At 51.2% G+C, this 14033-nt stretch overlaps 2 protein-coding genes across 7 annotated transcripts in view; one reads left to right on the top strand and one right to left on the bottom strand.

Annotated features, from left to right (window-relative positions):
- Positions 1-5155: 5155 nt before the first annotated feature.
- On the top strand, positions 5156-7905 carry PIGC (phosphatidylinositol glycan anchor biosynthesis class C). 3 transcript variants are annotated; one of them, XM_031595703.2, is made up of 2 exons: positions 5156-5215; positions 5439-7904. In XM_031595703.2, exon 2 carries the CDS (start codon positions 5517-5519, stop codon positions 6408-6410), a length of 894 nt encoding a protein of 297 aa, XP_031451563.1. In that variant the 5' UTR covers positions 5156-5215; positions 5439-5516; the 3' UTR covers positions 6411-7904. The 3 variants fall into 3 exon arrangements, with proteins under 3 accessions (XP_031451563.1, XP_031451565.1, XP_090002228.1); XM_031595705.2 differs by having other exon boundaries at positions 5169-5246; positions 5439-7905; XM_090146102.1 differs by having other exon boundaries at positions 5193-5210; positions 5439-7905.
- A 3428-nt stretch (positions 7906-11333) lies between these two features.
- The window catches only part of DNM3 (dynamin 3), a 168595-nt gene continuing 165895 nt past the window's right edge, over positions 11334-14033 (bottom strand). For 3 of the 4 annotated variants that reach the window (XM_090146094.1, XM_090146092.1, XM_090146090.1), the window contains one exon: positions 11482-13228. In XM_090146094.1, coding sequence (XP_090002220.1) covers positions 13104-13228 — 125 coding nt within the window. In that variant the 3' untranslated portion in view covers positions 11482-13103. Of the gene's footprint in view, positions 11451-11481; positions 13229-14033 lie in introns of those variants that run through there. The other variant, XM_090146093.1, reaches the window with a different exon arrangement.

Raw genomic sequence — 14033 nt, 5'->3', positions numbered from 1 at the left:
GCGTGATTTAATTTGCACAAGGCTCCTTCCTTTTCTGATTATTAATTTTGGCTCCTTACCGGTTAAAATAAAACAAATCTCTCCTAAGCCTGTTCTGACAACGCAACTTTTGTCTGAGTTTTCCTTCCAGATGCAATTTCCTGTTTAATTTCCTGACCGTTTCTTACTTAGTAAAGGAAGAGCTATAAATTTCAAGATTGCTTCAGATAACTTCCTCTAACTTCAACTGAACCGTTCCCCCTGTCAGGGGAGAATCCAGCAAAACAGTATAAAACTTTTAAAAGCAATCCTGAAATATCTGGGAAGCCAAAACCTTCCAGGGCTCACAATGAGGGGGAATGAACTGTGCAAGAAGTGGGATTGGAATCTTTTTCCTTGTAGAGCTAAAGAGGAGAAACTCTGCCTCCAGCACAGCTGATAATTGCTGTTTCACCCTGAGATACAGGGCTTTTGTTAGGGAGATGTCACCATGGCACAGCGCCCCGTAAGTACCAGTGGCACTGGTTCTGTGTTCTGATATGATCCCAAATGTGCATGCATGCTGATTTCCCATAGCTGTCCTCTGTGTTGCTTCAAGCTTGCAGAATGGCACACTGTGCTGCTGGGCTGCCAGACGCCTGGATGTGAGACAGCGGTCACGGTGACCCTGATTAAATGGCAGATACGGCGGGGTAGGGTCACCAAGAGGCACATTCAGTGCAGAGCCTTGTTATGTTTGCTTAATGCAGGGCAGCACTGAGCACTGCTGGATATCACTTGTTTCATCTCCTCAGCCCCTGCATCATCCACAGGGACCCTGCCTGACCACCATGACTTGAGACCAGTGGCTTTCAGGGGTGGTCCCATTTGATCCTAAAGGATGCTCACAGGTTGTTACCCCGAGATGGGGCAGTGAGCCATTCTCTCGCTCTGAACACAAACCTCTCCCCACAGTTACATTTGTCCCCAAGCAGCCCCCCACGTCTGCATGCTTTTGTGCTGTTTCTGCTTTGCAGAAAAGAGATGACCCTCATCTGGGTGTGAGGCCACACTGAGGGTGGTGAGACGCTCTCCCAGGCAGATGGGGAGGGGAACTGCAATCAGCGATGTTTGGCAGGGACTGCATGACCCTGTGTGGGAGACTGACTGCTTTCATCTCTGGCCAGCCAGCCCTGATCTAGAGCCTTGATGTCTGGCACAGGTAGACTATGGCATGGCCCCACAGCTCCTAAAGCCCTGATGCACATGTGCTTGGGGCAGGTGAGGGGCAGAGGTAATGCCAGGGGGTCCAGAGAGGCCTCCACATGCTGCTGTATCCCAGCACAGTCAAAGCAGATGAGTGACCAGTGTGACACATCCTGGGCTCCTGCCATTGCCCTGGCAATCTCCCATTTGCAACCCAGTCAAGGGCACATCCTTGGCCCTGCAGGCCTGGGTGACTCCAGTGCAGAGGCTGCTGCTCTGTGCCATCCAGCTGCTGGAGCCACCCTCTGTGCCCATCTGGGAAAAGAGAAACCAAATCTCATCACAGAAACTGAGGTGTAGGCCTATTTTTTTGTCTCTATTTCTGGGAGGACAGCATGGCCTGAAGCTGCCCACAGCAAGCTGAGGGGTCAGGGGAGCACCCAGCACCACAACATGGTGTTGGTTTCCCTTCCATGCTCTAATGCAAATCAAGGTCAAAGCAAAGCAAAGGTCTGCAAAACAGCAGAGTGGCACATCTGTCACTTTGACAAGGCAGAACCAAACCTGTGAGCACCCCAGGGCTGGGGCCATCCCCAACAGCTCCTTAGCAGTGGCACAAGAAACACATAAGATGTAAGCCAGACAGGAGCAAGGCTGTCAGAATGCACATTTTGTTGAGAATTGTGCCTGCACGGCCCATGGACTCGGCAGAGCCAGTGGCACCTTGCCTACAACTGCTTTCAGCTTGCATTTCTGAAACAGCCCCATCTGTGCTTCCTACAAAAGATTACTTGTTTGCATACTCACTCCGTTTTGTCCAGTCTCCTCTGGTCTATTTCTGGCTTTCTTTGTACTTATGCAGCCAAAGAACAAAAACTTCCCCTGGGCAGACAGTAAGAACCTTGCAGGGAGGCACCATGTCCCTTCACACTGCTCTCGCTGTGTCTCAGAGCCATTGGGAGGAACCAGCTGCTGGATGAGACTGCAGCTGGCAAGCACCCCCAAACGGCGTGAGTCTGCTTTCCTCCCTCCAGGGGGTGATTTTTGGTGAGTTTCACCACTTATAGCTCTCCATGTGTTGTCACCAATCATGGCAGAGCTGGATCAGCACCTCAAATCCCATCCCCATGCTTCAACTTCAGGGCAAAACAAAGGGGAACACAGTCAGAAACAACCCCAAAAAGGCTTTACCAGGAGCCCCAGCCCTGCTCTGCCTGGGATTGGGAACCTGAGCCCCCCTTGCTCCCACACCTCTGTTTTTTTTCACTCCCAACCTCAGTGATTACCCCCACACTGCTCCTGCAGACAGGTTTATCCTCACACCCTGAGGTCTGTTTCCTCCCTGTGTGCTATGGATGTGCCACGTACCGTGTGGGTTGAGCTGAGGTTACCTGGGCAGCTGACACTTGGCCTCCTCCCACACGGCGCTGCCCAACCTGCAGCTGGCAGGGCACATCCTTGACATCATTCTTGGAGGCAGTTTCCTAGGGACTTGAAAAGAAAAAAAAAAAATCATTTAAAAAAGCCAGTGAAAAAGCAAAAACTTTCCTAGCACCTTCACTGCATAGAGATCTCCTTCAAAACAGGAACCAGTTGTTCCCTGCCCTCGAGCTGGCTGGGAATCCCAGCAGGACCACCTTGTTCTCCTCCCAGCTGGGGGAGTTTGACCACGGGGTTTCACAGCTATGTGCTGACCGCTGGGGAATGCCAGCATCGGGGAGCTCAGTTTGCAGCCAGAGGTCACATCCCTGTGTGTGCGTCCCTCCATATTGCACCCCTCCTGCTCTAGTTCCACAACACCTTTTCCATCCTTCTATCTGCCACTTCTACCTGCTGAGGAGGAGCTCACAGGCCTCATGGGCAGCTCCAGATCAAGAAGACCACTTCTTGGCTAGCAGAAAAGAGCATCTGTCCTTAGCACAGCCTGCCCATGGTGAGGGCATCTCTGCCACACAAGGCTGGCATCTCCCTGGGACCAGGATGTGGTCCTGAATCCAGGACTCCAGGCAACCAGCCATGTGAGCCCCGGCAGCTTTGTAGTTGTGGGTCTGCTCAGAGCTTAAGGGCTGGTGTCACAGGATCACTGAATGGCTTGGGCAGGAAGGGAACTTAAAGATCATCTGGTTCCAACCCCCCATCCCCATGCACGGGGCTTAAATCCCTAAATAGGTGCTTGCAGGAGAGCAGCCGCAGCAAGTGCTTTGGGGCCATGTAAGGCAGGAAATGGTCTCTGGTCATGGAAAAATTCAGCTGCTGGAGCCACGCCAACCTCCCCCCAAAAACATTCCTCCAAAGGGAGGTTTCGGCTCCAGGGTCAAAGGGAAAAACGCAGGGATCGCTTGTCAGAGAAACAAAGGCTGGGTGTTCATAGCAGTGCTCACAGGCAGACCTGCCAGTCCTGCAGCCCACACCTGGCAGAACCTGCCTGCCGCACAGCACCAGCTCAAGATGGGTGGTGAGAAGGAGTGAGCCCATGCTGCAGGGACACCCTGGGGGCACAGAATGCATTTGGTGGCATGTTAGACTCAGCAGCTGTGGGATGATGAGGAAGAACCTGAGCTGAGGGATGTGGGAACGCGGAGGATCTGCCTGTCCCCACAGCCTCTGGCATGCTTGTCCCCAAGCAAGGCACAGTCATTTGGAGGAGCACCACAAATGCCAGCTCACACACACTTGTCCCACTGTGGGAAGATGCAGACGTGCCCTGAGGCAACCGAGGAGCCCCATGCCCTGAATACTTTGATATTCAAATACCTTCAGCAGAGGCCTAGATCAGTCACAGCTATTTAAATCCCAGCCTGTCACCTTTTCCAGCATGGCTTCCAAACAGCTTTAGCAGCATACTGCAGTGCAGGAGCCCTGCAGAAACTAAACATGTCTGCAATGGGGTCAGTTGTGCAACACAGTGGCTAGCAAGTGGATCTGAAATGCAGGTGGGGGCAATGGGGAAGTGGTGGTGTCCCCCAGAGTTGGCGTTATGGCAACATAGCCACAAGTGCTCCTCAGAGCTAACTGTGGCAGGATGGGTAGCACCACCAAGTGTTTCGCTGTATGACAGAGGGCTGAGCCAGTCTGGGGTCCACAAACCCCCCTGCAGCTGGTGAGGGAGATCTTGTTGCATGGAATTAAGACACGCACAAAGGGGTTCGCATCCTTGACCTTAGGCACCGCTCAGGGTGTGACAGGAACGTCCCTCTCCCAGCTGCTCTGCTATCCCTGCCAAGGCCACGTCGCCCGCAGCACGTGTTCCCTCTGACTGGCAGGGACAGCTGGTGACGTGGCTCATCCCATAGTCATAGGTGCAGGACTGCTATGCAGGCAGGTGATTCATTCCCCGCAGACAGAGACTGGGCCACCTGGAGGGCTGAGCTGCCCTTTAGACTGCGGGTGGAGAGTTTTCCAGAGGGACGTGAGTGCAGTGGCAGCAATAGGTGCCCCGTGTTCCCATTCCCCAGGCACTGCAGTCACTTACAGCAGTCCCAGGAGAAGGCACCCAAGCCTGCTGTGATGCAGCTGCAGGCGGCAGTGGGTGGTGAGCTGAGAGCCTGGAACGTGAGCAGAAAGCAGCATCAATGCAGGATGGGCTGGCAGGGGCCCATCGCCCCCGGCCCACCGCGTCCACCCCCTGGCACAGCTTTCTTCTGCCACGTCAGAGCACAGCTTCTTTCAAACTCCCAAATCCCCAGGCCGTGGGATGGCAGCACCTGGGGAAAGGCTCTGGCAGGAAAAAAAACAACAAGCAAAACCCAAACGGCGAACTAAATATTGTCGGCTTGTAAGCGACTTCATTTATCCACAGTTACCAAATTGATTACGATCGCCTCCAAGAAGGCGATGAGCATCCCCTGCACACCGCCTCTCCCCGCCCTTCTTCTCCCTTCCGCCCCGGCTCCAGTGCCGCCCAGCTCCGGGAGCAGCGGACACCCGCGGGCGGCGCCGCGCTCGGCGGCCGGGCTCCTCCGCCAGGGGGCGCCTCCGAGCGCCCCGGCGTCCCTTGCGCCGCGCCGGGCCCGGCGGAGGCGGCGGCGGCCGGAGGGGGCGGCGGAGCGCGGTGCGGTGGGGCCGAGCGGGCCGGGAGGGGGGTGAGCCCCGTCCTCGCGGCTGGAGCAGGGCGGGCCGGGGGAATGGATCGCTGGCTCGGAGGGAGGAGGGATGTGCAGCCGCCCTTGCTCGTTCGCTGCCTTTTCCCGGGCGGGCTGCCCGAGTCCCGTAGCTGTCCCGGGGCCCAAGGGGGGGCCTTACGTCACGGTTAACCCGCACCTGCTCTTTCGCAGGGCCCTGAGAACGTCGTCAGGCTGTGAGCGGCGGAGCGGCGCTCCGTGCCGGCCTCCTCTGGGGCAGCCCGCGGGAGGATGGTCTGTGCGCAGGTGGAGACGAGCCCGAGGCGGTGCTGGCAGAAGGTGCTGTACGAGCGGCAGCCCTTCCCCGATAACTACGTGGACCAGCGGTTCCTGGAGGAGCTGCGGAAGAACATCCACGCCCGCCAGTACCAGTACTGGAACGTGGTCTTCGAGTCGGGGGTGGTGGTGCAGCAGCTCTGCAGCGTGTGCGTCTTTGTTGTAACCTGGTGGTACATGGACGCCGGGGTGCTGAGCCCGCAGGGGCTGTTTGGGGCAGCCCTGCTCACTTCTCTGCTTGGCTACGTCCTCTTTGATGCTATCGACGCCGGGGTCGGGCGGCAGGAGAGCGGGCGGACGCGGTGGGCAGACCTGAAGAGCACGCTGGTGTTCACCGCCTTCACCTACGGCTTCTCACCGGTGCTGAAGACACTGACGGAGTCCGTCAGCACAGACACCATCTACGCCATGTCGGCCTTCATGCTCCTCGGCCACCTCATCTTCTTCGACTACGGTGCCAACGCCGCCATCGTGTCCAGCACGCTGTCCCTCAACATGGCCATCTTCGCCTCGGTGTGCCTGGCCTCCCGCCTGCCTCGCTCCCTCCACGCCTTCGTCATGGTCACCTTTGCAATGCAGATCTTTGCCCTCTGGCCCATGCTGCAGAAGAAGCTGAAGGCCCGGACGCCATACTGCTATGTGGGAGTGACGGCGCTGTTCGCGCTGGCTGCCCTTGTGGGGCTGGCGAGCGTCTCCAGTGTGGGCGCTGTGCTCTTTGCCTCGCTGCTGCTCTCCATCTCCTGTCTCTGCCCTTACTGCCTCATCCGGCTTCAGCAGCTCAAGGACAACATCCACGGGCCGTGGGACGAGGCTGAAATCAAGGAGGACCTCTCCAGGTTCCTCATGTAGGCCTGGCTGTGGGGAAGCGGTGCCTTCTGCTGTGAGGGGCCTTTTTGGGGCACAGCTCCAAGGGGACACCCGACCCAATAAAGACTCTCACTACAGCAGGGACTGTATCAGTTTGTGCTGTGACTGCCCTGGGCTGTGGGTGAGTGGGGAGGTGCTGGCAGACCCATGGCAGTATTTCTGTCCAGCCACCAAGGCAGAGGAATGGAGCGAGGTCTCTCTTCTTTCCTGTGGAGGGATGTGGTCCCAGCAGTGGGCACCCAGGGGCCACCCAGCCCAGCCCCAGGGTGCTGCAGCAGTGATGAGACCACTGCTAGTCCTTCCTCGCACTTACATATCTGGTGTCTGACTCCACATACCCCACAGCAGAGGGTCCTCTAAGCAAAAAAGTCAAAGTGGAGGGCATCTCCAGATGAGCCAGCCCTGTGTTGTTTTCCAGAGGCAAGTGGTCCAGCAGAGCATGGACTTGGCCAAAGGAGTAGCACTCTAGGCTTCCTGTTACCAGAGCCTTCCTGGTGCTGGGCAGGGTGCCGAAAGCACAGGGGCACGCACAGACCTGAGTACACTCACACATATCCTGCATGTACAGCCACACTGCCATGTCCATCAGCAAATACCAGCACCTCTGCAGTCTGTGGGACCACAGCTGCTTGTTCCTGCAGTATTTATCCCTAGCATTAAGATAAGAGGAAGCACTGCTCCTTTCAAAGTAAGAGAGTCAGATCCCTCCTAGTCCGGAGGCAGCACAAGGAGATGTTTAAAACACCTAATTTCTCCAGTAAGATGTGATACCAGCTTTGCATGCATGCTCAGGGATGACGAAAGATTACAGGGGCAAGGAGCCCTTCTGCTGCAGAAGTGCAGGTTTGAACCCATTGATTGAATCCATCAAGTGTGAAGGGGTTTTGCAGGCAAACAGCTCACACAGAGCACTGTTGTCTCATCCCAGCAAGCAGGCGCTGGCTCCATGAGCTTCTTAGGAAATGAGCAGCCCACTGCAGAGCCCCCAACACCTCCAGTGCTTTGTTATGACAACTTGCCAAGTTTTAAATGTTGCCGTTGTTGTCATGGAGATGACTACATCTCATTTTGTTTTTAATTAAAGAAAACCTGCAGAGGTTTAGAGTATGTGCTCCAAGCTCACAGGGAGTGCAGAATAGCCAGATGCTCACAATCAAGATGACATTTTCAGTTCTTCTGAAGATTATTTCTTCATGAAGAGGTTTCCAAGAAAGTCAGTTGCTGGTGGCCAGGATGCCCCAGTCTATCAGACTTATGCTACTGTAACACTGCCATCCATAGCAATTCACAGAATCCATCTCTGGATGAGGCTTCAGTATGCTTGGATCAAATTTAAGAAGTCAAGTAACAGTTTGTCAAAGAAGCAAATGAAATATAGCTTGCCTGGCTCGTGCAGTTAATGTCTCTCTTGGTAGGGGCCATGCTATCTGCAGTCAGGTTTACTTGAAGTTGCTGCTGCACAAACACCTCTGTCCTCAAACTGTTGTTAACTGCCATCCTAAACCTTTGCAGTTATCAACTGCTGATGCATCTCAGACGTAGCACAGCCCTGACTCCATTTTGAATATGCAGTATCCAGGCTAACGGTGACAAAATGGAGTGTGTATAGGAGTTGTTTCATCTCAGGCACAGCACTGTGAGGCTGGGGAGGCAGCTGTCCCTTGTCAGTGGCCCAAGGAGGTTGCAGGGATCTGGTGGTTCATTAGGTTAATGTGACTGGGGCAAGGTAGTCTTGGAGTTTTTGTTTTGAGCTTGGATTTATGACTACAAGAAAGGATAGTTTCTGCTAGACCCATTCACCTGAAGTGAAATGTTTTCTAAAAAAATTCTCAAATCCAGACTCTTAAAAAACAGCTCTGGGTTAGGAAAAGTGCAAACATCACTTATCCAGTTATGATTCCATGTGGCAATGGGCACAGACTAGCATGGCTCTGGGCAATAACGGAGCTAGAAACACATGGAGTAGCAGAAAAGCAGCGTCTCTTTGTTGCTACTCCAACAAAGATTCACCTCAGATGCTGAGAAGGACTCGGGGTGATCCAGAGGCTGTGTTCTTCCCTTCACTGGAGCTCTCTAGTTGTCTGGAGCTGCTGTCCCAGTGCTGCTCGGTGCACAGCAATCCAGCACACGCTGGGACATTCCGGTTCTCTGCTCTGATGTGGAATGACTGTGTCCAGGACGAGGAGGAGACACTGCCTCAAGCTGATGGAGACCTGTTGGGCAAGTGGAGGCCAGCAGTGGCATGTGGTGTCTGTGTCGTCATCACCTCAAACACAGCTGAAACCCAATGGGCTTATCTCTGGCAGTTTAAAATTACTTGCATTTGGGCCAGATCCCTAGGCTTTGTTTGATCCAGCACGCCACATCTTCTTTGCTCCAGGCAGGGTGCAGGATTTGTACAAAGCTTGCTGCAAGCAGTTTTATCTCCTTAAGTTGCCACAGGCCTTTCTGCTCTGCCCAGCTCCTTCAGCTCTGCACACTTTGCAACACTGCTGGAATAAATGGCTGCGATAAATAAATATATCCTTATGCCTGAGGTCAGAATATGCTGTACAGAACATAATGATCTCAACTTACTGTTCAACTCATCAGTAAAATTGCACTTGCTACCTGAGAGTATAGCTCTCTGGTTTGGACACACAAAGAAATAGGTCCGTCTTGGTTTGCATGCAACTGGATCACCATCAAGCAACTCTAAAGAGTTAAACAATATTTTGCATCACAAGAAAGTGCAGTTTCTTTATCTAAAGTTGCCATTCCCAAGTCCACTGAGATACAGTATCTCAGCAGGACATTTTCTTTTGATTTGAATCTGGCCCAAATGCAAGTAATTTTACACTGACCAGGGCTAAGCTGTGCTCCTGGGGGAGTCGCTGACACGTGCCGTCTGCAGTCTCCATCTACAGCATCTGCAGCAGGGAAAGGCAAGCGTCAGCCACCCACAGCAGGCACAACGGGCTGTCAGGGGCCCCTGTCCCTCCTCCTCGTGGGAGCACAGCATCTGGGAAGCCTGGAAACAGTGAAGCTTTAGTCTTTGAAGGTAAGATCTTTTTATCTCTTCAGTTCCCACACTAATCACTAGGCTTTTCTCTGCACATCATATAGGTTCATGCTGTGAGGAGGCCACAACAACAGAGTGAGCAGGAAACCAAAAGTGGCTTTTGGTCTGAAATCATCCTTTGAGAAAACCTAGGATGCATAATGCCACCAGCTGGGGTACAGCACCCTCCACCTTCACCACCTCCACTCAGAGCATATGCCAGTGCAGAATGGAAGAGGCACAGGGTTGAGGAGCTTCTTTAAAAAGTCACCCCGTGAGCTGATACCAAAGCATGTGCCAAAGTTTTCCAGCACAAAAGCTCCTGCACTCATCACCAACACCTTCTGCAACCCAGCAGACTTTAAGAAGAGCTACCTGAAAACCATGAAGTTCAGAGTCCCATCTCCAACAGTATTTTTAATAAATACTTCTGAAGAATGTAATCATTTCTGTGAAAGATTTAACACTATAAAACACCCCTAAAAGAGAACTCTGTGCCTTACAGCACTGACGCCAGCTGGCAGAAGGAAAGCAGCAGCACTTTCTGGGTTGCTGTAGATAATAAGGCTCTAGAACTAAAATATCAGCCACTTTCTAACTATTCCCCTCTCAGGACCTTGCCATACTATAGAGGTAAAGCAGTGAGTGCTGCCCCCAGGGCAGAACAAATTCTTCAACAACCTAGAAAGAAAAAAAAAAAAGTAGCTTGTGAAATTCAGTCTGGTCCAATTCCCTCTTACCTGGGACGTGAAGCAAGGCCAGAACTTCTTGCCTGTTGAACAGCCTGCCGGGTACAAATGCCACTTTCTGTACTCCTGAACTCTGCTGAGGGCTGTTTAGCTACTATCTGATGACAGCAAGTTCCACTGATGAGAGATGCAGCAAGGTAAATCAGCCCCAACTAAGCAATGTCAGGCCAGGTTTGAAACTGAGCACAGTCTGTGTGTTGTCAGGCTCCTTTTACACATGAGACGAATCTCCTCTACTAGTCTGCTCCCAGAGCAGCACTGTAGCAGCTTGCTCTTACTGTAGCTCTCCTACTACAAAGAAATGCTTTGTTCGTACCTTTCAAAAAACAGGCTGGAATCCTGATGCTGCACTGTACCTCCACTTCATGTCTGCGCAGTTCCCTCTGATTTTTCAGTGTGGTTTGTGAGATATCCCTTCATTGTTTTCATGTGAGAAAAAAAATCAATGAAGCCATCAATTTAAAACTTTTTAAAGACTTATTCTTTATATACTTCTCTAGCACCCAAGACAAGCACGTCTTCTGAATATTAAATTCCAGACTCTATCTTTCACTCAACACCACAGGGTCAAACTTACTTGAAATCCAGAGGAAACTACTTATAGATACTTGAGCTCAGATGCTCTAGTGAGGTTAGCTTGCAGAGAATTCAGAGGTTTCGCTTGAAAAAAATGGTCAGAGCAGCTGCACGTGTTTACAATCATGCAGATTCATCAGTGGAGAGACTGCTACAGTCTTCTTAGGTTTTTCACTCAGCACAGAGTCAGGTGCTGCTGATGCATTAGACATCTTACAGGAGCCTTTTGCAATCTCTGTTGTTCAAAAAGTTGGAAGTTCTTCCTGCTGATGCTAAGTCAAAGGCATTTACAAGAACAGTCATGGTGATCAATGAATTCAGATACAGTGATGGAATCCCAGCAGCACATCTCTCTCTCCAACACCTTGGATGTAGGGGGGGCCTCCCCAGAGCTGAGGCTTCATGGAGCTTTAATGGCTCCTTTTGAGAATAGATAGACCCTTCCATTGAAAAACAGCACACATTCATTTTGTAGCCAGAATTTTATTTTCTTTATATCCAAGCTTATCATTGACATCTGAAAATAAAATCTTTCATTTACAAATAGACTAGTGCAAATTAAAGATAAATTTGGACAAAAAGAAGACTGATTGTATGTAACAACAACAACAAAGTGTGTGTTAGGCTGATCTTCCTGGAACGGCTGGAGGAGGTCGCCTAGGAAAAAGACAAAAAGTAACCCAAAATTCATGGGGAGGGGGAGAAGAGATTTAAAACAAAAGGTCAAGATACAATAAAATGACTCATATACAAAATTATCTTAATAAAATGGGTTAAGAGGAAAAGGCACAGAACATGCACAGTGAGAAAAAAAGCAAGAACGAGATTAGAATCAGCTGGCTATCAGCACAGCCTCAGCTTTCATCCTCACCGCTTCCCATCTGACGTCCTGGCACCAGAGAGCTGGGACAATCACTTTGAACAATCACACTGGACAATCACATCGCAAGTGTGTTGCTGCTCAGAGGCTTTCTAATTTTCTTGGAGGAAATAATATCCTCCAAAAGAGCCTTTCCCCAGCCAGCCTTAAAATTTGCACTGCTATATGCTTCAAATGCTGTTCTTACTTCTACAATTGAGATTCTGATGAAATCGGGAGTGATAAAACAAGATGTATCTATGTGCTCGTGTATCTGGAAAGGGGGGATTGCTCAGGAAGTTAGAAGCTTGGGTGATGGCACTGCCATGAATCTGCTGCCAAAACGAGCAGGAGTGACCCCTGGCAGTGAGTGGCTCAGTGCCCTGGTCGGAGAAGAGTGGCTGCTCATCCCATTTCCAGCATACAGCACCGGTGTGTTGCTGGCCAGCATGCCAGGAAGCAGCTCACACAGCAGTATGTAACATACTGCAGGCAGAGACATGCACGTGACGTGGCTGTTTACCATAGGAGGCTGCACAGACTGCCTATGACAAAAAAAATGTTACCAAATTTGCTGTGAGTACAATGGGGACATGAGTGCTTTGCTCATCCCACCTCTTGTTCCCTCTTTCCCAAAACTTGAGGAGCAGCACCGTGATGGTTGGTGGGGAAGTGCCCCCTGCTGTTGTGCTGTTATTACTGTGCCATGCAGATCATCTCTGAGCACCAATTTCACTTCCTTGGCTCACACTAACCTGAAGGAGGAACTGAGTAATCAAGGCATTTTGAGGCAGCTGCATGTTCATATACAACCGCTCTGGGGGGAAATCCTTTCCAGGCAGGACATGTCCACATGCACAGTTTTACTCCAACTCCTGAGAAGTCGCTCTGGCCCCGTGCTCACCTTTCAATCTCTCCCCAGAAACACTTCTCCCAGCAATGAAACAAACAGCATGTACTGCCTGACAAACATTCACTTGGCAAAATACCCCTGCAGCTCTGCAAGCCCCTAGCAGGGCGGCATGCTGAATGCTTCCCATGGGCTGCTTCTCTCCTGTCTGCCCTTTCCATGACATGTCTATGATCTGAGCTGCAGCACGCATCTCTCTGGTCAATCCTCACTGCAGTCCCAACAGAGGCAGAGTGCAGAGTGCCAGACTGGAGATTGCTCATGCGCATCGGAAAGTAATAATAAAAGCCCATCAAGAGTTACAGTTTATTTCAGGTTCAGAAATGCAGCATAACATGTTTACAGCAGGTGTTTGCAATGCTCAGTAATGACCATGGTTTCGAGAACCGACTCGCTGTGCTCAGAGATCAACACCAGACACCATTTACAGACTACGAAACCAAAGGCAGATGTTTTGGTTCATACGAAGTAGGGCATTAACATACAGAGCAAAATTCAGTAAGAAATTAAGTGTTTGCTTCTTACAAAAAGAAGTCATTGTTTACACCATCCTGGAAAAGTAAAGAGACAGGAAGTAAAGCAAACGGCCAGCAAGACGGGACAAATCATATATCAAGCAAGAGTGGAGGACTGTCTGGACGGGAGGAGCCATCGGTATCAGCTCGCCTGCAGACAAAGCAAGAGGAGAGACAGGCAGAGTAACATTCATTTACACAAGGGAGTTGTTTTGCAAGAGCCCAGGGGAGGAGGTTCAGTGCCACCGCGGGAGGAGGTGTGCCACGAGCACACCAAGGAGTCCATGCCTCCCCAGTGCCACATGTGCAAAATTGGTCTGCTTTGAATTCAGGAGGTTTGGACTATTTTAAGACAGAAAGAAGAACTAGGCAGTAATCTTAATATGCTGCACACATTATGTAGTGTAGCTGTCTGCAATACAGAGTATAATATTTTCTACGTTATGCTTTAACGTGAAATGCTATAACCTCTAATGTATCTCCTTTAATATAATTATCTACTTTTATGAGGCTTACTCAGAAAGTGCAATGAGATCGGAAGTAAACATACATCAACTATGTACAAAAGCCTTTTCTTCAAACATACAATCATTTTAATCCTAACACAAGATCCCTGGAGGTTAAAGACCAAGAGCTATTTACAACGTGAGCAAGCTCCTCAGCTGCTGGTCAGCCATATGGAGGTGAGGTGGAATGTGTTCTCTGGGCACAGGCCCAGGCTTAGCCTACATGCAGTACTAGATAAGCACCCTCCTGAAGCTTTGCTACCTACGTCATCCAGCTCACTAAGCTTGCAAACCCTGCTGTTGCTTAACGGGAGTCTCCACTGCTCCCTGGCAATCTTCCCTTTGCCCGAGGGTATCAAACAAATGGAGAGCAACCCGTGCTTCTCTGTTACAGGAGCCTGGGCTCAGCTGTCCCTGGGTAAGGGTACCTGCAGAGGGGAGGGGCCAGTT

Source organism: Phasianus colchicus, chromosome 9 (assembly GCF_987193195.1).
Source record: "Phasianus colchicus chromosome 9, bPhaCol1.hap1.1, whole genome shotgun sequence".
In the NCBI taxonomy this organism is placed as follows: domain Eukaryota; kingdom Metazoa; phylum Chordata; class Aves; order Galliformes; family Phasianidae; genus Phasianus; species Phasianus colchicus.
The sequence above is the reverse complement of the archived record's forward strand: the minus strand, read 5'-3'. Positions and strand labels throughout refer to the sequence as shown.

Excerpts from the sequence above, each read along its gene's own strand:
- PIGC (XM_031595705.2), top strand. The coding sequence starts at position 5,517 with ATGGTCTGTGCGCAGGTGGAGACGAGCCCGAGGCGGTGCTGGCAGAAG.